Source organism: Diadema setosum, chromosome 15, assembly GCF_964275005.1.
Source record: "Diadema setosum chromosome 15, eeDiaSeto1, whole genome shotgun sequence".
Taxonomy (NCBI): domain Eukaryota; kingdom Metazoa; phylum Echinodermata; class Echinoidea; order Diadematoida; family Diadematidae; genus Diadema; species Diadema setosum.
In genome coordinates this window covers 22,949,826-22,975,378 of record NC_092699.1, presented here as the reverse complement: position 1 = coordinate 22,975,378, position 25,553 = coordinate 22,949,826, and the positions used below count along the sequence as shown (strand labels likewise).

The following is a 25,553-nucleotide window of genomic DNA, read 5'->3' as shown; positions in this document are numbered from 1 at the left end:
GCTGGACATCTCCCATTGTCCACAGAGTAGTAACGGCCTCTATAGTTCCGCTCCTTATTGCTCCCTCACTCTCCTCCGTGCGGTCACCTTCCTGATGAACTTGGGAGTTAGTTATTGTAAATCCACATATCAATTCGGGGGGTGCAGGCCCTGAACGATTGTTTAGACGTGGTGAAACCCGATGCTGTCTGTTGAAAGGCAGCTGCACAAAAATCCAGGAAACCGGATTGGGTTCAGTCTTCAGGCGACATGAAATAATTACAATTGCAGAGGCTTAATGAGCGGTGAAATCCCCTGCCAGCTCTAATCACATCCCTCATGACGTAAATCTAAAATGTGTTAGTCATGCTGCGGTGAAGTTTGATGAAGAGGTATCAAAACACAAGCGCAAATTACCAACACACACACATGAATGCACGTACACACGATGTCTTACCCACCGTACGTGGCGTGACGTTTCGAACTGGTCTCAACACGACTTGCTTTATGACTGGAATCAATGCTCTTTGAATACAATAAAATGTTATTAAGTATTTAACAGTGTTTTAATCAGATGAAAATTACTGTATTAACGCAGTTTACAACAACTTAGTGCACTCTCAATAACTTTCCACGGCTTGGAGCTATGGCCACCAAGCTCACACCACGGTACATCACCTATTCCCAATGAGGAGATATGTCATGACTTGAGTGTTCTGATTCTGAGGAGTGAGAGCGATGCACTTGAAACTGGTGTACTACTACTACTACTCTTTGAAGAAGAATGCAAACTTAAGCGTCATGTTTGACGAAGGGTTGCTGGGAAACTAGAAGCTCTATGACGTCATTATCCACGGCCACGGAACGTTTTCAGTTGGGGGGGGGGAGGGAGGAGGGGATAGTGCACGTGTTTGGTTGGGTTAATGGTCAGTAATAACTCCCTCCTCCCCCCCCCCCCCACCCACATTGAAAGAATCTCTAGCGGAAGCCTCGAAAGTCATGATTACTCATTAGTTATAGATGTTGGATTGTTTTTAATCATTTTTTTTTAAGCCAAAGTATGGGAGGTGGGCTGCATCCTCGGTTTCGCGACCCCTGATTTAAAAATATGTCTTCAACTTATAAGGAAGAGCGTAATTGTATCGCAGTTAACACCATATACACCCTGAAATTAAGAGAAGGCGATTTTGAGGAGGAAAAAAAGAATATTTTCGCCATTACAGTTGTTACATATTCAATTCAGCATGTGTTCTTCTCCTATTGTATCTGCACAACAGCAAATGCGAAACTCTGCCAATCACTTTAGCATACAGCAACTGAAATTCTCTTTCGAGTGAGCTATATACGTAATGTAATGAGCGGTCAGCGCTGAGTTCGTCGTACAGTCAAAATTCTGAATGTGAATTATGTAAAGAGCGCCATGTCGCCAGAATTGATATATAAGAAGAAAAGTGTATCATATCTTATATAACCACGTTTGACAAGGCATGAAGCAGACAGTGTATGAAATATCAATAACAGATTTTGTCTTAATGGTCTGAATGGATTTATGGAAAGAATTCCCCTATCCCCTTTCCGTATTAGGCATGATATCCGTCCGTGCGAATGTGTATGGTAATCTGCCCGAGGGAGCCTTACGTTCGCTCGCGAGAGTGATCACCGCCGACAATCACTTGACTTAGCCGTTGAGATGGTTACGGGGATATCATTTTTGGCCTAAAGGGAGCAAGATTTCTTAGATGTGTGACGTCATCATCGTCTGAGGCTAAGAACTGGATGCAAGCTTTATTAGACAAAAAAGCACAAATACCTAGATTAAATAAGTTTAAGATACCAAAAAGAAAAAAAAAAAACCTCTTGAGCATGATAGTCATGGAGCCACTCACAGTGGGTAATCTGATTGAAGCAGAAACGAAAGAAGGGGTCAGACATAGCGAAAATCAGCACTGATTGGGATACATATTGTTGGTGATTGACAGCCGCGGGAGATGGGAGAGGACTGTTTGTTCCTGTTAGTTTTTGCATGAGATGGGAGATAGATCCTTTTTTTTTTTTTCCTTGTCTCTTGTATTTTTTTCCTATCTCATTTAATCAGTACTGTTAAATGTAAGTTTGATATTATAATTCTGTGAAGCGCTGTGATACATGTTTACTCGTTGTAAGAGCGCTGTGTAAGTATCTATGTTGTATTGTATTGTATTGTATTGTATTGTATTGTATTGTATGCTTTGACACTACGCTTAGTAAACAAGGCAAGATAGTCCTGATAAAAATGTAAAGAAGGCAATCATCTCTGATAGTTTTGTTGTTGTGTTTTCTTTGCACAATGAATTACAAAAACACAAGTAGACCTGAAAGAATCTGCATCACACCATCACGCTGACTGCGAACCATACAGCACTGGCATCGTGTTGTTGCTGTGGTTAAAAGACGCGTCATTCACATTTCAATATTTTCGCCTTAATCTTAATGCAATTAGATATTTTACATATAAAAGGAAAAAGAACCATAACAAAAAATAGATAGAAGTACTTTGTGATATAGTTTTCGCGTCTGCTGTCATATATCATTTCATTTTCATTTCGTTTCGTTTCGTTTCGTTTCGTTTCATTTCATTTCGTTTCGTTTCGTTTCGTTTCATTTCATTTCTAAACAAGGCAATTATACCCAATATTTAAAAGTTGCGTTCACACGGCGATCCTTAAATTCGAGGAGAAGCTAACTTTAAGCTCTATGGGGCGTCAAGTGTCGCACGATCGATTTCGTTTCGAAATTAGTTATTCCGTCATGAAATGACAGGTTTCGTGACAAAATGGATCGTTTTCGTCGACGAAATGACTTATATCGTGACGAAACGGCAATTTCGTTAAAGACTGATTTCGTAACAAAATCAACCGTGCAACACATGGCGCCCCATAGAGCTTATTCTCGAAGTTAGTTTATCCATGAGGTTGAGGATCACCGTCTGAACTATGGTGAAGTTCAAAATGAAGCTCCAGCCAGATTGCTCAAAATGAATCTTCATGCAGATTGCTAAGAAAGATGATGGCTTCAAATCCCAATCACCGAAGGCGCTATTGCGCATGTGGAATCCCTTTGTCCATTCATAGAAAACTAACCGCTGTGTGAATAATTGTAGCCGGTTGGAACTCCAGCTATTGAATCTCCTTGGTCTTGTTTATATCGTTTGGTTTTAGATATGAAATCCTCTCTTTTGCATGGGGTTTGTTTATTATTTTTTATTGTCAGGAAACGTTCGTTGCGTAGCCTGTCATGATTGTGTTCTCGCATGCATGAACTCTAAACGATTAGGCAAATTAGAACAGAAAAGCAGTTTCTGGGTTGCCGCCTCTCTACTGATACATTGTAGTTGTTTTGGGTTTTTTTTTTTTTCTCCAGCCACACGTTTCTTAAGTAGTCAAACACTCATTCGGCCCCGAATCCTTCTCAAAATGGTATACATTCTATGTAAATTGTTCTCTTCTCGTATATATTATATATACTACTAAGCTAGCTGTCAACACACCATGCTTCTGTAGCTCCATGAACACACTATGTGTTATAAGCTGTAGAAGAAACTTGATAACCCAGACTCGAGGGCGTCCAGGAATCTCGCGTTGTTTCTCAAGAGTGGCATATCTCTTTCTCGGTTGTAAATCACAAGTGTTGATGTTCGGTAGAAAACACTCGCTGCTCTCTCTTTGTTTTTTTCTTTTTTTTTGAGAGGGGGGGGGGGAGGGGGAGGGGGAGGTGGGGGATGGGGTTGACGATATAAGAAATGAAGACTAGACGCACCGAAGTGACGGAATTCATTATTTCTCATAGTTTATGTGTAAAGGGTCAGTGTCAAGAGCATCGTCAAGGTGAAGGAGTCTGTTGATGTTTTTAAACTTGATTTCTTCTCTTTTGGAGAAAGTGAGAGAGGAGAAAGAGAGAGACCTGGCGTGTGTGTGTGTGTATGTGTGTGTGTGTGTCGATGTATCACGAGTCTTGAAACAGCTGCTCCATCAACAACATATAATAATGATTCCACAAGTTCGCTCTTTCAGCGCTTTAATAGTTGGAATGTATGAAGTGCTAACATATACGAGAGTCATTATTATACTCCTCCACTCTCAGACACACCAAATATCCATTCATTGTATGAATATGTTGTACGACTTCATTTATATGAGACCATTCACATCGAGTAATCTTTGTATCTGTATACAACGAATTGATATGAGAGCATTCAGACACAACGTCCATATAATACGTTCATCGTAATAATAACAGCATCATGTCCCCATTTTATCAAAGTTGATAAGATAGCAACTCTTGCTGGAATGGCAATTGTCATGGTAACGACCAGAATCTAGCTTCCTGATTGGCTGTTGCTATGGGAGGTTGCCATTCCAGCAAGAGTTGCTATTCTAACATCTTTTATGAAATTGAGCCCAGGGCCATGTTTTATCGTGTTTATGAAGAGTTATAATTGATTATGATTATAGTTGATTTCTATCATAAGTCTCTGGCAGCCTGTGTGGTAAGAAAATTTAGAATCGATTATATCTTTTGATAAGACGGGGCCCAGATCTTGTGCATTGCCATATTCCATGGGACGCTCGTGGATATGCACGAGTGTCTTCCTTGCGCAGTACGAAGTTGAGACGGGGAAATACGTCGAAAAGACAAATTTACTATTACAATATTGTACGCATGCCTTAATATTTTGAAGAAAAAAAAAATCTAGGGCAAGCTTGCCATACTCTTTACAGTCAAAGCAGCAACTAATGCACTCAAACTGAATTTCAGTGATGGAAATTAGTTATTGATAAAACGGAGTATTATCTTACAAGGCCCTCAGCAGAAAAAAGTGCATAGATTGTGATATGTTAATAGACCAGCTTACACTAGTCGCGTGCTTCATGAATCAGTGGAATGTTGAATATGCTTTCTTTTTTATCTCCCCCCCCCCCCCTCCTGCCAATCAGGTGACTTACTGGGCGACGATCAATGATCTGAGCAACAAGGACCGCTTCCCGTACCTCTTCCGGACCGTTCCCCCGGACCGTCACCAGGCTCTGGCCATGCTAAACCTCTTGCGTCACTTCAACTGGACGTACGCCTCGATCGTGCACGACAGGTCCAACTACGCCATGCGAGCTGTGGAGGAGCTGACGCGGCTCCTCAAGGAGCAGGGAATCTGCCTCGCGACCACCCTCAAGTTTCCCTCCGACGTCAGTAACGGGGACGATGTCGACTACGACGAGATTGTCTCCGGTTTGTTGCTGAAGCCACGGGCCCGGGGTGAGGCTTGATTTAACTTTCGCTTGCTCTTGTGATGTTTCTTTTTTTATTTCCCCTCACATGCTTCGCAACTGGTGTTCCATGATTTCTGGGATCGTGACCGACAAGAAAGACTAGGAATTAATACTGGTTCGACATATGTAATAGACATCTAGGCAATAGAACGTTCATTGCTGCAGGGGATAATTACTGTATCTCAAGATAATTATCAACCGTTTTCGGTTTATCATTTGGTGGCGCTCTGGCATGGGGGATGAGACTCTCGACTTCCAGTCAGAGGACCCGAGTTCGATTCCCGCCCAGTGCTTACGTTCTTGGGCAAGATGTTTTACCCACCACGCCCTTCTCGACCCAAGTATATAAATGGGTATATCTGGCAACGCTAGGGTAATGATAATGGCAGGGAACTCTGGTACAGCAGTGACAACCCTGAAGAAATTGCCCTGGGTAAAGAAGACAATATTATTATTATTATTATTATTATTATTATTATTATTATCATATTATTATTATTATTATTATTATTATTATTATTATTATTATTATTATCATTATTATTATTATTATCAGTATTATTATCATTATTATTATTATTATCATCATCATTATTATTCTCATCATTTTTTTGGTCTTATTATTATTATCAGTACTACTAGTAGTAGTAGTAGTATTTACCTTCACCAAGGAGGTGAAGTTTTTGCTGTAGTTGGTTTCTTCGTGTACTTGCTTGCTTGTTTGAGTATGTGCAAGATGGTGTAAACAGTTGTGGGTGGATTCCAAGATCAATCATTTGAAATGGAGCAAGAAACAAACGACTTTTTATGGCAAGCGGAATAACCATTTTTAATCAAGGAATTTCCAGTGATTATTCATCGCTACGAGATAGTGGCAACTTCCAGGATTTCACACATGCTTCGTATAGCGCCTCAAGAAATATCCAAGATCCAAAATGCACGTGGCAACCTACTTCCCAACTCCACGATAATTATGTGCCTGGTACCACAAACATTTTGATCTACATCCTAGCAATATAGATAGGTAATAGATTGATTTCATAGGGTTGATGAAAAAAAAGACCAAAAGTGGTTCTACATTTATTACTTTGCTGCCTTACAATGGTGAAATTATGCAAACTTCGCGGTGTCTTAAACGCCGTGTCGTTAAACGACTTACATCCACGTTTCGTAGCTTTTTCACAGCATGCGTTCAAAGTGCATAATGACTTATGACGCGGCACAGCTGCCCGAGGATCCAAATCTTCAGATTATTCTTTCAAGCAAGCTGCTTGTACATGCCATGGAGATTACATTCAAACAGGTTATCGATGTTACTTTCAAACAAGTTATCGATATAGTGCAGAGAGAGAGAGTACCATTATGCGTCTTCGTGTTTGCTGTTGGAACGTTTCATCACACAGTCCACAGGGTTCTAGGCAGTGTTTCAAGAAACTTGTCAGCCACAGCATGACAGCTGTTTTTGGCTACTGAAATCCTTGCATCTGATTGGCTGAGAGAACATTTTTGTCGGTGAAAATCACTGATAAAACTCTTGATAAAATACCCCTTCCCGTGAACTTGCATCACTTTGTTTTTCGTATAATGCTGACCCAAAGAATGATTGTGTATCGTCGGATATAAACAGTTTCAATCTACCGTGAAGACTCGTAAATAAGTGTCGCGATGACAACGTCAGGTTCAGCTAGAAGACATGTCCTGTAGTGAACCCTTCAGACGAGTTAGATACTGCAGTGTTGAAACTTTTTCGGATGTGTGTGTTGTCACAGTGAATTAAAAGCAGTAGAGGTGATACATTTTTCGAGGCCTAGATAAAGGTAAGTGCAGCGGTTTCATTCAAGTCCTATCCATCAGTTCAAAAGTCACAAAGCTTTCATTTGCTTCGACCATTTTTTTTTTTTTGGGGGGGGGGTCAATTTGCGGCAGTTGCAAAATGATAGATAGTTCATTATTTCTTCTCGTATAATATTTGATTTCGATTAATATGTTTCGATGTTGTACATTTTAATTGTGATATACCCGAATTCTAGCGAATATCCATCAAATATCAACAGAATATGTCTGCTAGTGGCATTCTATCTAAATCCATCGTGGAGCCATGTTGATTAAATACGCGCGCTAGGGAAAGATTAAGTTGCCAAAGGACACGAAACAGAACTAACAGATTCACATTACTTTTGTCAGATGCAGATAACCAAGAAATCTATCCGCGGGTGAAATCTTGAAACAACCAAGCCTATAGCATACTCTTCTGCCGTCATCCCGTTTTGTTGCTGAGTTTACCAAGTAATCCCAGTTCGATCAGAAGTTGGTCAGTATTATAGGGTACAATTTCCTTGATTACGTTTCCTTGAATTGTCAACATGGCCAAAAGCCATGTTCTTTAGGTCAAATTAATCGCTGCCATGAAATTAAGCAGACTTACGTATATTTTGCCTCAGGCTACTTAAAATTCTCCAACTGGATTTGGAAAAATGATTGGTGTCAATAGTACTTGGAAACGACCTTGTGATCGCACTGCAATTTCAAGGGCATACTAAACTTGTGCGGATGGATGTTCATCGGCATGATCTATCAGCGATTTCGGCTCGCACTGATTATACATGCTATATACGATACGTGAGACGAATCTCAGTGGTGTATACAGGATTCTCATAATGAGAAAGTTCGAGGCAGTGTTATTACATAGCCTTGATGATAGCAGATTTTCAAGTGGAAAGTAGGTCTTGATGGTATCGAAATGATGTGTAATTTCGTTATTTTCTTGAAAAGATGTTATTTTAGTATCATCCAGTCACAAGAACTTCACAGAATACACCAAGTATAGCCTCGTTAGCGTATGCATGTACTTGAAACTGATCTTGACCGGTAATGCGTGACGCGGCAGCTGTGTTTACGCTCAGTGATAAACAGACCGTTGAATGTATACCCCCTGCATTGTGATGACATCAAAGGTTTAAATACTAAGTACACTGCGAGAGCTTCGATGCAATCTTTATCTACACGTGGGCATTGTACAGCTTGTTCAAGACGTCACACCTCTACAGCATGTCAACTCAACATCTAATGTAGATCAGACAGGGTAATCTTAAAGGTTGCCTAGCAGTGTAAGACACGTCAGGTTTAGTCAATAAGATACGGACCTGAAAGACGAATGAGGTCGGCATTGTAATATGATATAGACCGTTATAGCATGACTGTGTCGAAATTCAAATCAAAATTATCTTCACATGCAGTAGTAACATACAACATTATTCTCAAACCTGTCTGATGTTTAGTTCTTTGTGTTATACATAACGCTTCCAGCTGCCCGAAGAACCGGTCAGTTCCTTAAAACTATAGGAGTATAGAAATCAGACTGGCTGAATATTGTTATATGTATGCTGTTAACAGGGTGTCGTGTGTACTTGTGTATTTCTGTATTAGTGCCTTTGATATGAGTTTCCCTTCGATTTATTTATCACACAAACCGTTGCTAAATTTTCCGCTAAAGACGTACATTCAAAGCAATGAGAAAGCGAAACGAAACAAAACAAATCTTTCACTCCACATTTTTTTTTTCTAGAGTGGAAAGATTTACCGATTAAGGGCCTACGACTCTGAAAGGGGAGGGATTGCAATCTGTGAAATAGTTACAAAAAGTAAATGAACAGGGTTTTTTTCTAAATTTTCATAATTATAGTAAAAAGCCAATATTAGAGTAGATGTGAAGGGTGACATCACCCCACTGTCATATTCAAATAAAAAAACAAAACAATGCGAATTCTTTCGAAACTGTATTTGGAATGAAAATTCCGTACAATTTTCTTAATGTTTGTCCGGTTAAAGTGAGATTTCTACTGTTTGTGTGATTGACTTCATTCTTTTTTTTTCAATAATCGTAAGTCAACTCGAAGACAAAGTGGAGTTTCCTTTTTGTTTTTCGTTCTCGTATAAAACGTTGACGTGTTGACACTCTAGAATCGTCGAATGATGATGTGGATTATGCGAAGAATGGACTTAAATCACGGGTGAGAATAGGGTCATAGAGTACCGCCTGGCTTAACCTTGATGAATGCTATGCAATGACGTCATGGCCGCAAACCCGAAGCATTCATCTCGTTCTCTTCCTCCTCCCGTGACTACCGGCGAGGTCTCGGTGACCGTCATCAGAGCGCAGTTCTATATTCCCATGGCATCGTAAATCCTTGGTACGCAGAGCAAAATTGCGAACCTACGAAATTCCCTCATTGCGTACGTCTTTGCTATCAAAGTTGCATAAAACACTGATGCATGAGAGAGAACCTTCAATAAGTTGTGCATAAAATTCGTACTTTGTGCTAAAGCAAGTGAATAAATATAGGCGTCACGTGGTGAATTCAGATTAACATACAAAGCCATGTGACAGCGACCTTTGACGAGTACTCCAATAGACGGGTCAAAACCTTCAATTCTTAATCTGCTTGGTGGTGGTCTCTTCCTTCAACCTTGAACATTTTTGGACCTAACTTCAATTGTTTCCTGGTAGCCTAGTTCTTCTAAAGCGATGACTTCAAATATTTAGGAGCAAGTCATAGTCTGCTGGTTCTGTCTTCGAATGAATTTCAAAATTCATGTATAATGCAACAATGTAAACATGAGATAAATTACTGGATTAATACAGAATAAATACAGACGACCTAAATCCAGAGCAATGTGCAATACGTGGTACGGAGAAGTGTTTTTTTTTTTCATTTTTAAATACGGATAATGACTGCACAGTGGTAACCGCTTAATCCGGAGGGATAACCATCGCTCTCCCGACCCCTCCAAATTAAGCGGTGACCACTGTACAGTATACATAACTTTTGAAATGATGAATTTTGGACAACGTGATTTATCATGCTTATTATGTTCACGTTTGTTTGTTTGGGGTGTTTTTGTTTGTTTGTTTTTTTTTGTGGCCAAAATAAGATTTTTCTTTTTTACTTAAACAATAATTCTTTCACCGCTCATCGATGTGTCTTGTGATCTCCAGAGTCTGGCATTATGGCCAAATCACCATTATATGCCTAGAATGTCCAATTAGACATTTATACCAACAATCTGTTTGATTTCTATATTTTAGCCGTCTCTGAGATCAGTAGCATTTTCTGTGCTTAATGATGAACAGTGTCGTCTGAGATTTCTAGTTCTTAGCAAAACTCTATCTCCTTCTTCCCCTATCTCTCTCCCTCTCCCCCCCCCCTCTCTCTCTCTCTCTCTCTCTCTCTTTATCTCCTTTTCTCTCCCCCTCCTGTATCTATCTATCTATCTATCTATCTATCTATCTATCTATCTACCTACCTACCTACCTACCTGTCTTTCTCTGTATATCTTTGCCATTTCCACTTGATGAAAATAAGTGTTGGATAGAGGCTCTTAAATACTATTTTTGGTCTAGTGAGCCATTGAACCGATAAGTTTAAGACACTTGGCCAGACGGGATAGTACAGCGAAATGTGTTATGTTGGTCTCAAGAGGACGAGCATTCGTGAGTTTGCCATTATTGAATGACATCATTGCATTCTAGGAACGCCTCGAGCAGAACACACATGTCATTCGTAAATCATCCGCCACAGCATTCACCGATCAAAGTGGCTTCTGAAACCCTGAGATTATTTTCTATACGATGAGCATACTCATTTTCGTTCAACGTGGATTTTGATTAGTTGTTAGCAGGTTCCATCATAGCAAAAGAACGTCTTCTTCTCAGAAGTAGGGCCTATACGTACGGACAATATTATCTGGAGTGAAACCCAGCGTTGCCCCAGTTTTACTTATCGATAGAGTTAGTGATACGGGATAGTTTCTACGCGTTAACGCTCTTTTGTTTCGTTGTGCAGTTATAAGCATTTTACGGAGACATTAAAAGCTATGCAGCCTCACAAAACTCTGAAATAACAGTTTGGGGTACACAAACAAGATTGATGGACGGAGAAAAGCTGCTTCAATTTCAGTAATACACAGGTCAAAAGAACACTTTGCCCTAATAATTTTTATAATCCCGAATGACCCTCGGGTAATAGCGTGGAGTTTGAGATCCCTCGTGGCAGTACTGATGTATACTAAAGACCCCCCCCCCCCTATAACCATGGATAGTCTTCATAGGCTAAAATATCACATTTAATCAGAGTTCATAATCGCTTTGCCCTTTTCTTAAGATATACTTGATGGGCCACTGGGCGATCGTTCTGAGCAAAGACAATATGTAGCTCTATTACCAGCGAGGCCAATGGGCCAAACGTTGGTTTCCCTCTAACGTAAGTCTGGCCGAAACATTGATGATATTAAGTCTCGACGTTTATCTCCCATGTGTAATCACAGCGACCCGTTAATAATCCCGTGTTGCATCTAAACCATCATTCACCCGTATATTGTATACCATTAAAATCATCATCGCCCCTGCACAGAAAATTATCAATACTTTCAAGCGCTGTGGAGTATTGTACGTCAGTAATTATTCTCTTGTACTGGTGTTCAGCGATAAATATGGGTATTGTTATTTTGTGCTACCTTATATAGACCTGGGATAATGCTTAGCTATAGTTTTCCGTAGTTATGAGTAAATAGTGCTTCAAAGAGGTTGTTTATTCACGTATACAGAATTTTCTATAATTGTCTGGTAGCCTTTGCCAAGTAAGAGGACACAGTTCTTCAGAATTCCTAATATCTGAAATAAGATCCTTTGACTGAAGTAATTAAATTTGATATTGCGAGGTTATATCAGCATGGCATTGCAGTGCTAAACATGATAGAGAAGAGGAAAAGTACATGTATGCATTCGTCAGGTTTTCTTGAAGTTTCTATAAGAGACTTGTAATTGTAATCACGACACTGCGATAGCCGGATACAGTAGTAAATTGGGACTATCTCAACAGAGAGAGAATTGGGTTGTACTTTGGGTATGGATCCAAGTGTAGTTTATAATAATGTGTACGTATGTGTGGGTATGTGTATGTAACTATAATTCTTTTGTTCTTTTGTCCAAATTATCTTACTTTGTACAGCAGTATGCCAATTTATGATATTGCCTTTGTATTATTTGAATGGCTAAAAAAAGATGAGTGAAACGTATATGGGTTTGTGGACCTGTGTGCGTGTGCGTTTTCAGAAAGAGGTTGGGGCATGGGAGACGAAAATTTAAAGGAATGGTATAGTATTGGTTGGTGTTAGGATTCAGCCTTTAACTTTTTGAAGGATACCTAGAATTCACTTTATGAAATGTTAAAGAGCATTAGTACTTCGAAGTTCATTTGATGAAAATCGGTTTGGAAATGGCTGAGATGTCCAGAAACAGAGTAAAACAAAGCGATCCTATATAATAAAACATGGGTCCAACCTTTCATTAGGATTGTTTTGTTATCGATATCTCAGCCATTGCAAAAACAATTTTCATCAAATGAACTTTGAATTCCTCTTAGAATTATATGCTCTTTCATACTTTACAAGAGGTTTCTCATTATCTCAAAAAGTTATCATCAAAAAAAAAAAAAAGTTGGAAACCTGTAGCCCCATCTCAACTGAAACAGTACCATACTTTTAATGCCCAAGTGCATATCTTGCACTACCCTGGGATCATCTTGCCGTAATGATTATTGTGATTTAGGGGGCACATGGACGACTTTTCGTACTGCAGACTTCCGTTAGCTCGGTTTTGAATAACGGCATCGTGGGGGGGGGGGGGGGGGGGGGTATGCTAAAGTCCTGCAAGACAGCATCATTTGCCATCCCGCCTCCCTATATAGCGGGTACCATTATTATGACTTGATAATGATGTGATCAACAGGCATCCACGCTGATGATGGCCAAGTAAGTTTCAAAAGACCCCTCCCCCAGCCGCCAGTCGAAACAAAAAGAAGAGGATTGGTTGAGAAATACGAAAATCAAAAGAGGGAGAGGTGCACACTCGAGAGCAGGAATCCAATTTTTCGTCGACTGCCCTTGTGTGTGTTGGATGACTTCAATCTGTTTGCCGACTTCTTTGAAGCGTGCTTCCATCCATCTCGTCCTATGGAGGTCACGCTCTCAACCAACAAGTACGCCGCCACCCGAGACCTCCCCGCTTCATGAGTCGTGGTGTTTTTTGGCGCAAAGAATCCCACGAGCATTTTGTGTGACCATGAGTATGTTGGTCTACATGTTCTGTAGGCATGGTTTGAGTGATGTGAAAAGATATAGTATTTACAAAGAAAGAAAAGAAAATCGAAGAGAGAGAGAAAACAAAATGCGTTGTCATGACAGCTCTGGATAACTTGTGAATAGACCAAACTTAATGTCCAAAGTGTAGTCACAATATATCTAAATAATTTTGATATTTTTTTAAATTTAATAATATAAATATCTTAATGATATCTATAATAACTTTAATATATCTTAAATACGAATCATTGCTCTGGAAATATCAATGAACGCTTTCGCGTGTACGTTTTGAGTAAATGTTATTTTTTGTTATGTTTTGAAAAGTGGGAATTTGGTGTCAGTCTGTCCTTCTTACTGTCTTAACAGCGATTTATGGCCCATCTCTCTCTCTCCGCCAGAGATGATTGAATTTCATCTTTACCGTGACAGCCATCCGTAGAGCAATACTTCAGTTTGCAATGTCTGTTTTATTCTTTTTTAATTCATTTCATTTTATTCCACATGCTAAAGAATAAGACACGTTCACGAGAAAAACAGAAGAGAAAGGTATACATATTATGCGAAGTTAACATCTCACGAAGATTAGACTCAGAATCATGGCGATCTAAAGAGCTGTCCATGAAGGACCCAAACAGGAAAGCGTGTTTACTGTTAGACATTGTCTCCAATGTATTGTCACGTTCTTACCGAAAAGGGGTGATACGAGAAAGACGCGTTGTCGGGGTTGTCGCTGTAGCTAGTATGGTGGTATATAGTACGAGCGGCAATAGCAGTGTGGTAATAGTGCTGATGTTTGTATAGCCGCACAAGATTCAAAGCTCACTGTAGGGCCAATAGACTCAAGTGAGCTACTGCGATCGTCTTTGGTCCGTTGTCCATGATGCTTCGTGTGTCGTGTGTTTCCTGGCAGGCTTAAGGCTATGCATTTTGGTCTCCTTCTTTAAAACGCATATGCATGGTGTCGGATTTTGACGAAATTTGCCAACATTAATGTCATTCAGTGGAGCAGGTAATTTGATTTGATCAATGTAAATGTTACACTCTTTGATAACATCTCTCTTTCTATTTGTCATTATTTCTCTTTCCACCTTCCTCCCTCTCCCCTCCCTCTCTTTCTCTCTTCTCACTTTCACTCACTCTAACTATGAAACCAATATTTGTATTTCAAAACTACTAAGATAATGGCGGCCATCTCCAAATTCTGATTCACCATCAGCGCCCCACCATGCGTCAGTTTACCTTGCGTTGTATCGTTTTCTACGACCCAGGGGAACGCCAGTCTCGGACTATATCTGGGCGGCTCGGGTTAGGCGAAATAATATGCTCGAGTCTTCTGCGTCAATATTTACCAGTGACATCTTAATCCCCGACAAAAAGAAAACGGTACCGGCGGCTTCTTCCTCTTTCTCATATTATTACTATCATTTCGGATTGATTTCAGCAAATTAATTGCGCGAGCACGATTCCCTTCAATCGATGTACGTTCTCGTTAATCCGGCTGAAGGAATGGTCACAGAAGAATTGTGAATGAAAGAAACGGGGTGGACAACATTAAAATGTTGATGACGACTTACTAATTTATTACAGGCAATATACTCTGACCTAAAGAAATAAAGGAGAAATAGTCAGGTCACTGTTCATTTCCCGCTATTCGAGAGGAAAAGATATTTTTGTGTTTGAAATCAATGATAACACATTTTTCGGGGGGGGGGGAACTCTGTGTGTGTCGCTTTCCCTGGAAAAAGTGGAATAGCTATGAGTATTATAACACATAAATATGAAGATAGATTTTCTTTTTTCATTGTGTACTGAGATTTCGTTTCTGTGTCGTGATTTGCATGCACCAGATTAAGATAGGGGTTATCATTTAACACAGCAGACATCTCTATTTCCTTTTCCTCCTGTTTTTCTTGTCTTTTCCTTCATTTTATGCATTATCATATACGTGTCGTTTTTGTGTCTCCAATTTACAACTCTGCTGGTCAGGAAGCGTAAATCTTGCGACACGGTCCGTTTAGTTTTGGTTTGCATTTCAAATGCCTTTACCTGTCTTCCAGGAAATGAATTTCTCCCAAGCCATTTTTGTTTTAGACTTGTCATTCATTTCCTTTTCTCATTTTCACATCGATTAGACTCTTACGGGGTAAATACATTTTATATTCTATAGAAAACCAATACGCATAGAAGATGAGCTGTAAGGTGTTTGTTACTTCGCGAATAACGGTGATATCCGGTTTCACCGTGCTGGGGGAATTGAAAGGTAGAAAATCGTATCACAGAACGCGTTGCCGAGAGGCAATGGGCTGAAGATAATGGTGTGATGGTGGGGGGGGGGGGGCATCAAAGAAGAATAGTAGGACATTCCTCTTTGTGTTTTAAGTAACGACGGTCGTATGTCGTTTGTTTATCGGCAAAAGGTCGCGCGGAAAATGGAACGCTAATTGCCGAGGCGAAATTCGATCGCTCCGGGTCGATCGATCTGAGAAAACGGACATGAGAAATGCATATATATCTTGAGAGAAGGAGTGAAAGTTGTTTTCTCGTGCCGATCTATTGTCAAAATACCCCCCCCCCCCCCAAGTCACTATTTTTCTGATTTCTCTGTAAGTGTCTGTGCATTGATTTCTGAACGTTTCATCATTTCCCCAAGAAAAGGCGCGGTGTTGTGTGTGTGTTTTTTTTATAGTTCGTTCCATTAAACGCCAACAGCGAGACAGTATCAAGGTTCACCCCTATATAAATATGTCAAGGCAAAATATCATCGCTTGTCCTGTTGAACTTTCGATGACACTGTGTATAAGGGCGAACCAGTTTCTCAAGCAGAATGTCATGAAGCAGCAACTTTGATTGATGTTGTTGTTGTAGTTGTCGGAGGTTGTCTGCAGGGGAACAGGTTACTCTTTGCATATCCGTTCCACGTGTATACATGTACATGCAATAGCTCCATGGTCATACCGATCCCAGCACAAGTGCAGTTAATCCCGTCCGTGAATCGAGAGTGAACGTCGAAGCTGTCGAGCTGTGTGATTGGAGCAAAGTTTAAGTGGGGATTTCAGCCATGAATGGGCTGTAGTTTGGTGCATATGTCGATCGCCATTTGATTGTTCGGCTTATGTAGTATCATTAACAAGGAAGGTGAATGATCTATGACCAAGCGGTCTTGATTGGTACCTCGGGCTTGGCAATATTTCTTCCAGTTGACTTCTGACTGTTGGTCGAAGAAATCCACGCTAATGGGCCTTATAACCGCCGATATGCACCAGACGAGCAATCCTTTCTGTTTCTTTTCTGTATAATATGTTGCAACTGGATGACAATTTGCCTTTAATCGACGTAACCAACTCGAGATATTTAGTGTTTGAAAAGTAATTGTGATCTAAACAAATCGAAAAAAAAAATCATTGCACGATAGTTCCTTTAAGAAACGTCATTTCCTGCATATGGGTTACTACAAGAGACTGTCTCCAACCAAAAACGAAGACTTAAATCACATCGATGAGGCGCAAGTTAGATTTCAATTTCAAATTCCAATTTCATTTCAATCATTTATTGTCCATTATTGGGTGTTTGTTTTGTTCAAAGCTTTGTAGAGGAAAATGATCTCATTCAAAGATAAATGTTCCATTCTTTCGTCAATACATATCCTTGATTTGTGCGTGTTGGTATGCTACAATAGGTCTGCTTTGAGGCAAAATAGCATTCTCTGGAAAGTTTATTTCTTTGGATTTGTTGCTGAAGCTGTGCAAGGACAAATTCACTCATGCATTCCACCAACTGTCGTTTTCAATCATTAAAAAAAGCATGTAACAATTATAAAGTAGCATCTGATTACAATGCAACATTTCTAACAGATGGCGTCCAAATAATGGACAACAAAGGAAGACTTGCGACAAACCAAGAAATTACTTGGCGTGGTAATTTACTGGACATTGGCTGGTAATGATAGTATTGAGCAATAGTCGTGCTTTTAACTCGTGCATCTTCTCTTGAAATACTGTTTGTTTACTATTTTCTGTCATCAGACATCATATCAAACACAGCTTTGTGAAAAAGGTCTTATTTTCTTGTGAGATGTGGCCTTTCCTGTCCTTCAATTTGAGCTCAAATTAACGTGGGGAATGATCACCCTCTGACATTTCTCATAAGAAATTCATCACATTCGTCCACATTCTTGTATCGTAGAGGGCGCTTTGTACATCACTCTTGGAGTACCTACATACTCTATGCCACTCTAAGCTGGTAATTTCCATACGTCTTTAGAATCCATCATCCCCTTTATCAGGGTATTATCTTGCATCCATAGACAGTTATCATCTGTGCATAAGGCTGGCAGTTGATTGATGGAAACGTGAAACTGCTGGAAACATCCTCAGTTGTGACATTGCTCCAGGGAAGATTATTTGGGAAGAGAGTTCAATGCAAAAATGACACAATTTTTCGAGCTCGTGTTACCAAAAGCGTGATCCCTGCATGCCATGGTTAAAAAGGTTATCGTAAATCTGCCGGCTGATCGTCGAATATTTTCATTGCGCTCCTACAAAATATGTTGTCTCTGCCGCCAGTAACTGGATACATTATCGCTTTCCTCCTGTTGTTTTGCCATTTCGTCAAAACAGTGGTGATCATCTGGAGCTTGGAGACTCACGCATCGAGGCTCCTTCAAGCCGTCCAGAGACGAAATAAAGAGGGTCATTTCATCTGGATTGGGAGCGATTCACTCAGCGGACGTCAGTACCATACACTGCACAACGAGGCGGCGCTAGAGGGCGCCATAACGATTCATCCAACGACGAAACTCATCAAAGGTAAGAACCAGCACCAAAGATAGAAAACTTTTACTTTGACGTAGTAAAATTTAGAATTTTTAAACCTTGAAGGCCGTTTTTGGATTGAAATTGCCAAAGTACCCAGTGATTACATTTTGCTGCCACGAAAAACATGAAACGTATTGTTTTGTGAACGTGATAAAAGTTATAAAGATAAGTTACACATATGAATCAGAAGCAAGTTACATCTTCCAACAGACTGAGTGATGATGAAAAAAAAAGAACTTGTTATAAGGAATCTGCGTCAAATTATAAGTAATTCAAATATGACGCTGTTTTCACTCCTATATCACGACGAGTAATTCCGTCACAATCATTGAAAGAGTGTCATATGAGGACTAAGTTGTACCACTCATCAAGAAAATATTCGTAATGCCGGTAACAGTTAACACCTTAACTGTTTCTTAAATGTCTTGTCATGTTCAGGTTTCGATACATATTTCACCAACCTCAATCCGCGCACCAACCGGCGAAACCCCTGGTTCCTGGAGTACTGGGAGGTTCTCAACAACTGCACGTGGTCCAACACGGACTTCATTGCCAGCCACAACCGGGTCGTCCACCGACCCCCGATGTCCCCACGGTTCACGCGCCGCTGCACTGGGGACGAGCGGCCGCATGCGCTTTCCAGCAATTATCATCAGCTCTACCAGCTGCAGTTCGTGTCTGACGCGCTTCTCGCGTTCGCCTACGCGCTGAGGGAAATGCATCGGGAATTCTGCGGAGGCATTCCGGGCTTGTGCGATCGTATGCGACCAGTGCAGGGGGACGACCTCAAACGATTCTTGAGCAAGGTTCAATTTGAAGGTGTGTTTTATACCAAACACTCGTTTTTGTGTTCTTGACGGAAGTGGAGTTCCCTCTTATCTCTTGTCAGTTCAGTCACAGATGATTCGTGTATTCATCAATATTGACAAAGGTTTAGAATGGTGAGAAATATTGTCTTCAAACATATGGATGATTCTTTCTTAAACCCCTTCTGAATAGCTTTGAATGAACGTCTGCCCGCTGATATTATTTTCCATGTCTAAAATCTATGGTTATACATATATAATGATCCTTTGCATTATTCAGTTATTGCTAGGTCAAGTACGCACTTGGGGCATGTGAAGCTCTGAAATATTGTCGCAATAAATCTTTCACGGAAATGAGATTCAGATTCAGAGGCTGCAGAGAGCCTTTTATGTTGCTTGATACTGTAGTTGCCCCTTGCTTTGTATAAATCAAAAACAACATACCACACTCTGCTTATTTTGATTATGAAGTAGACAAACTACATGTCCAACCAAGGCAAACGTGCACTTTAAAAAGACGTGAGACTTATAGTGATTTATCTTATAGTGCAAAAGAGATGAACTCTCCGTGACCTTCGATGTTTTTTATCTAGCGTCAGAAATGGCAGCACACTATCTTGACCTTCGAGTTTAAGTGGTTTGATATTTCCTTCGCACCAGACTGCTTCCCACCACCCCCCCCCCCCTTTTCCCCTCTCTCTCAACCACCCCCGTATATTTCGGGGTTGGAGTCTATTTGTTCGTAACCACTGATGTCGATATGGTTTTCCCTCTGTCATTCGCTGTCAATGCAGGGATCACGGGAGCATCGCTGAAGTTCGACTCACACGGCGACGGCCCTGCTCTCTACACGCTGCTCAACTACCAACAGGTCGCCTCAGGGGAGTACAAGTACGTGACGATTGGCCACTTCTCGGACAAGATCCACTTGAACGGCTCGCGAGCCCAGTTTAAGCTCGCCTCTCCGGAGTACCCCAAGTCAGAGTGCAGCGTGGCGTGCAAGCCGTGGGAGAAGAAGATTCGACTGGAGGACGAATGCTGTTCGAGATGCGAACCTTGCGGCGACATTCACCGCTTCTACGTGACGGATGGGGGACGGGCTTGCGGCGAGTGTGAGAGAGGGCGCAAGACCAATGCATCGTACACCGGGTGTGTTCCGGTGCCGGCTGAGCCCGTGCACCCGGACGGCTGGGCGGTGCTGGTGGTCGTGTTTGCCATCTTAGGGATCCTCACGACAATCCTTATTACTGTTGTGTTGTGTAAGTACAGCACCACGCCCATCGTGAAGGCGTCGGGACGGGAGCTGATGGCTATCCTGCTCTTTGGTGTGTTCATCTGCTACACCATGGCCATGCTCTTCTTTGTGTATCCTACACCCGGCTTGTGCGCGGCTCACCAGTTGATGATGGCGCACGGCTTCACGGTATGCTACAGCGCCATCTTGGTGAAGACCAACCGGGTGCACCGCATCTTCCAGAACGCGCGTGTCACCCCGAAGCGACCCGAATTCATCAGTCCCACCTCCCAGGTTATCATCACCGCGGTCCTGATCGGCATGCAACTGATCCTCTCCGGCGCACTGATGGTGGCCAGCCCGCCACGCGTCACCCGCTTCGTCGTCAGCTATCAGGTAGTGTACCTCGTCTGCCAGAGCTACGTCGACTATTTCTCGCTGCTCAACATGGCCTACCCGATCTTCCTCATGCTGCTCTGCACGGCTTACGCCTTCCTAACCCGCAAGATCCCGGGCCAGTTCAACGAGGCCAAATTCATCGGCTTCACCCTCTACACCACCTGCATTATCTGGCTGGCCATGGTGCCCATCTATGTGCTGACGTCAGCGAACATCAGACTCCGCCTCATCAGTGTGGGCGTGGCCTTCTGCCTGTGTGCCACCGTCAACCTCGCGTGCCTTTTCGCACCCAAAGTCTACATCATCCTCTTTCGTCCCCAGCGGAACGTTCGCATGCAGACGACCAAACAGGCGTCCAATTGTCACCAAGTGGTGACGCAGTCGATCGCGTCTCACAGTGCGGGCAGCAACATGGACGATAGAACGCACGAGTACGAACAGGAACAGGAGATGCTCTGACACACTCTGACTTCATCTCACTGTGTTTCTCTACACTGACTCTCTTCCTCTCTTTGTGATTGAACAAGAAACAGAAAAGCTGTTTTACAAATGACTCACATTCTGCTTGTTTTTGTCAGTTTTTTGTACCATATTGACCTTGCAGTACATTTCCACTTTTTGACAGGCAACATTCACAGAACAGTCGTTATGCAAAGAATAAAACAAAAGTAAGGGTAGATTTTTTTTTTCTGTGTGGTGCAAGCTCGGGTAAAAAAAGACGCACATACAAATTCATCATCTCTATAGTGCATTATCGTGGGCGTAGGCTGACGTGAAACGATGGATACTCGAGGGACATTGTGTTTATTATTGAAGTCCACATTATGGTCAATTTTCCAACGATGAGAAGTTGTCATTTGGTTTGTACAATTGGTGCCTGTACATCGTGGGTAGATCTGCTCCCGAACTGTTTTTACTTATGACGATTGTTAAATATTTACAATGTCATCAATTAAGCAAATACAGAAGAGTGGATTAGATCATTAACCCGTCTTCGCAATACTTTTACATACATTTTTAATGATATATATTATTACATTTTAGGTAGTTCTAATCATTCTGATTAAAACGTCCATTAACAGCCCATATCATCTTCTAATTGCAACTCAAATGCGATTTGTATTTTAGCTGTTGTCACCTCAATTGGCGCACTGCAAAGGAAGTGATTTCTCATTACTGAACCTGCAGCGCATTTTAGGTCTTTGCCTTGGTTCCTTTTTTATGTGTTCGACTATAATGGATATAAGGCAGTTTTATTATTTAAATGTTTTGTAACGATGCAGTTGTTGATTTGAATCTATACACTTATACTAAACAGCCACCACAGAGCAGATACCCCTATTGGAGAGATACGCACAGTTTTGTATTGACTTATCTTTCTGTTGGTCTGTAATTTGCTCTGAGAGTTCAAGAAAAAAATCTTGAATCATGTTGACGTCTAAGTGGAATTTATCAAACTGTCAGTGTAATTTTCATTTTGTGCTCGAACTTGTTGCTTTGCTCATTTCTGTCATCAAAGTTTACAGAACATGTTAAAGTATCTGTTCTTGGCTTAAAACAGTTACTTGTAAAATTATTGTGCAGTTTACTACATCTTTGATGATCGAAATGTTCGGTTCAACACATCTTTGAAATGCTGATCCATGAGTTTTAATCCGTTGATCAAGCATAGATAGAATAAATAGCATCAACAAAACAACTTCCAGTGAGTCAGTACAACATTCGTCTCCTCATGGGGAAAAAAAGGAAGAAAACTTTGATTTGATTTAAGTGACAAGCGTTGTAGAAAAAATAAGGAAGCGAAACGCATGTTTTATTACAAAGCGGCAATCGTTATATATATCATTTCCGATACGTCAAAAACATAAAGCCGTAAATCATTTTATACTTTGAGAGAATAAATCGGTATGACCTAGTTTGCTGATTGTGCAGAGTCTATGTGCCAAGAAATAATGAACACTCCCGGAAGATATCGAAGAGAATAAATCAACCCATATTTGTTTCTTCATTGCAAATGCCTGCAGAATTCCATTCCTCATAATCTTTAGATTGGATGCGTGTACGGGCACACCATCTCATTTCTTCACTGCAGATGCGCAAATATTTTGATAGCCATAAAGACAACTTCCATCGGTTGGAAGGCGGGGGGGGGGGTGGGGGTGGGCGGGAGTGACACGACATCTGCTCCTGCGACAATATATTGCTCCAGTCCTATTTTCTCCAAAGACTTGGGATTAAGTTTAGGGTTGTAATAGGGTTTTAGGTTTAGTTTGTTAGGATTATGTTTGTGGGTAGGCCCACAAATTGTTAAAAGTTGATAGAAACCTTATTACTTCTGCTGTATTTGGATAACCAGTAGATGGTTAAAGGCGTATTGTTTCCTTTGTTGAGTTACGTTTGTGTGTGCTCTTGTTTTCATATTTTTTTTTTTTGCATTAACACATATATCGCACATTTTGGTAACATCTTGTAAAAGACCAGTGATGCACGTAACGCTACCTCCATACACGGGACCACTAGTTAAAATCCCAGTCCCGTTCAGCCCCAAACGGGAAGGAAGCTTGTCTCATAATTTACTTGGTCCTCCGCAAGGAAACGGGGTCGTTGCCTGTTTTGTCCGGGTGCAAAAAGAGACACCCGTTATCGCTAAAAGTCTGTCCGGGGCTGGTATATGGGTGTAGTATAATCTGTTATGGTTAGAGGCTGTGAGAGCTTTACAGAAGTTACATTATATAACTTTCAAAAGAAGTAAGTTAACGCTTTTTATAGAATGTTTCATCCTTCGTTCCTGCAAGTCTCGTTCTCATTAGCCTTTTGTCATGGCCCTCTCGAGCGATGGGCTCTCTTCACTATACAGCGAGAGGGCCTTGACAAAAGGCTGCATTCTCATGGAATTACAAACTAGCTGTAATGACGATGAATATGATATAGTTTGCGAATTTTCCGGATTTGATCTGGAGTTTGATATCCTCCCAACATGTGATCTATCTTTCGATGTTACATATTCCAAATGGATGACGTGTGGCATACTCCGCCAGGCAAAATAGTTTACCGTTTGATCTGCTATTTGTAATCCGTATTCCCATTCTGTCATTTTAGGTACGATCAACTGGATACTAGCTCATATCCGAAAAACGGACGCCTCATCTTTACCGTTGAATTCATTTTGTAGGAGTATAAGAAATATACAACCTTGTTGTAGACATTTTGGAGGTATCGTTTTAGCATTGCGAAATGTGTTTTCATCATTTTCACAGGGTACGGAGGGACCATGTTAAATAGTATAGAATTTCCTCCAGTTGAGATATAACTGTGTCATGAAATGGCCAAAAACTGTGTCCCTTTGACTTGAAAAACTATGTTGCAGATTGTGCTGTTACGTTCCGTATCACTGCTTTCTTTGTGCAATATTCGTTTTAGTAAATTCGCTTCCTCTTAATTTTCCATTTACTGCATAATGCTTTATCTGAATTGTACATAGCGTTGCACTGATGCGTATCATTTTTTCATTATTTTTGTAAATGATGTAGTTAAGAGAGAAAAAAAAAAACACGAACACGCGTGATTGTGTCTGGTATAGTCCTTCCCGTAGACTCCAGGTGAATCATAAAGCACATAAACTACAACGCTTTGTTTGTTTGCTATTTTCAGAAGTTATTTTGACCTGGTAACATCATCTGCAATCTATTTTTGCGTTTATGCCCGAATAAGAAATCCCTAGTAATGTGCCACGTATCACATTATGAAACCTGTTGGGATTTGGTTGTTTCTCTTGTATGTAGATTGTAATGATAAAGCTTTTTTGTACACCATTGTTTGTACATAATGACGTGTACTCTGGTATACTGATCTGGTACAATAATTTCGTTACATATTTATACCGAAATCATACAAGAATAACGGACACGAGGGGTAGGGCCTATTTCTTGTTATTATGAACTATAATTATTTGTAAATCTGGTCAACTGGACTTACTTGTAATTTGGAGTATAGCGACGTTTCACGTCCTCTCCGGGACGCTTCATCAGACCGACTGATCTTTGGCGGCAATTGGTTGTTGACCCGGAACAGGGTCGGGGAATTTCGGAAAGCGCCGAGGAATCTTCCGAACTGCCGGGTTGTAGGCTCCGGCTAGGTTGTGTCGCAGGCCCCCTCCTCGGTTTAGGGATGGCTCCTCCCTTTTAACGTAGATAGACTCTTTGACTCCCCTCTCGAACCGGGTCAACAACCAATTGCCGCCAAAGATCAGTCGGCCTGATGAAGCGTCCCGGAGAGGACGTGAAACGTCGCTACTCCAAATTACAAGTAAGTCCAGTTGACCAGATTTACTGATATAGTTCATGAGATACTTCACCTGGATGACTGAGAACATTCACAGACATTTCTTTCTATTATTTTTTTCATTTAAAGGAAACTTAAACCCACACATAAATGTGGATTGAGTGAAAGCAGCAATATTCACTCCGTAGAACACATCAGGGAAAGTTTGAGGAAAAACAAGCAATCAATTCAAATCGCTGGATAAGAAGACTATTACACATCATGACGTCACAATGAACGATTTAAAGAAGAAAAGATCTAAGGAGAATCCAACAAAATTTCTTTTTCATGAGAAGTGCACATTCCATGGACTTATATATACAATACTGACTTATGTTAACAGCAATATTATTCCCTCTGCTTTCAGAAAGAGGTAACTGGAGTTCTCATTCATTATGCTGAAAAAAAAAATATGTTGAATTTTTGTTATATTTTCTTTATATTGCTGTCCATACATGACGTCATGATTATAGTCTTTTTATCAAGCGATGACGGCACCGAAATTTTACAAATTCATAACCTTTGAATCGATTGTCCGATTTTCCTCAGACTTTCATTG

General features: G+C 40.8%; 1 protein-coding gene across 1 annotated transcript in view; it reads left to right on the top strand.

Annotated features, from left to right (window-relative positions):
• The window catches only part of LOC140238818 (metabotropic glutamate receptor 2-like), a 90,191-nt gene extending 67,749 nt beyond the window's left edge, over positions 1–22,442 (top strand). The window contains exons 2-5 of the mRNA XM_072318717.1: positions 4,953–5,268; positions 18,038–18,226; positions 18,674–19,054; positions 19,836–22,442. Coding sequence (XP_072174818.1) covers positions 4,953–5,268; positions 18,038–18,226; positions 18,674–19,054; positions 19,836–21,133 — 2,184 coding nt within the window. The 3' untranslated portion in view covers positions 21,134–22,442. The remainder of the gene's footprint in view (positions 1–4,952; positions 5,269–18,037; positions 18,227–18,673; positions 19,055–19,835) is intronic.
• The last annotated feature ends 3,111 nt before the right edge of the window (positions 22,443–25,553 follow it).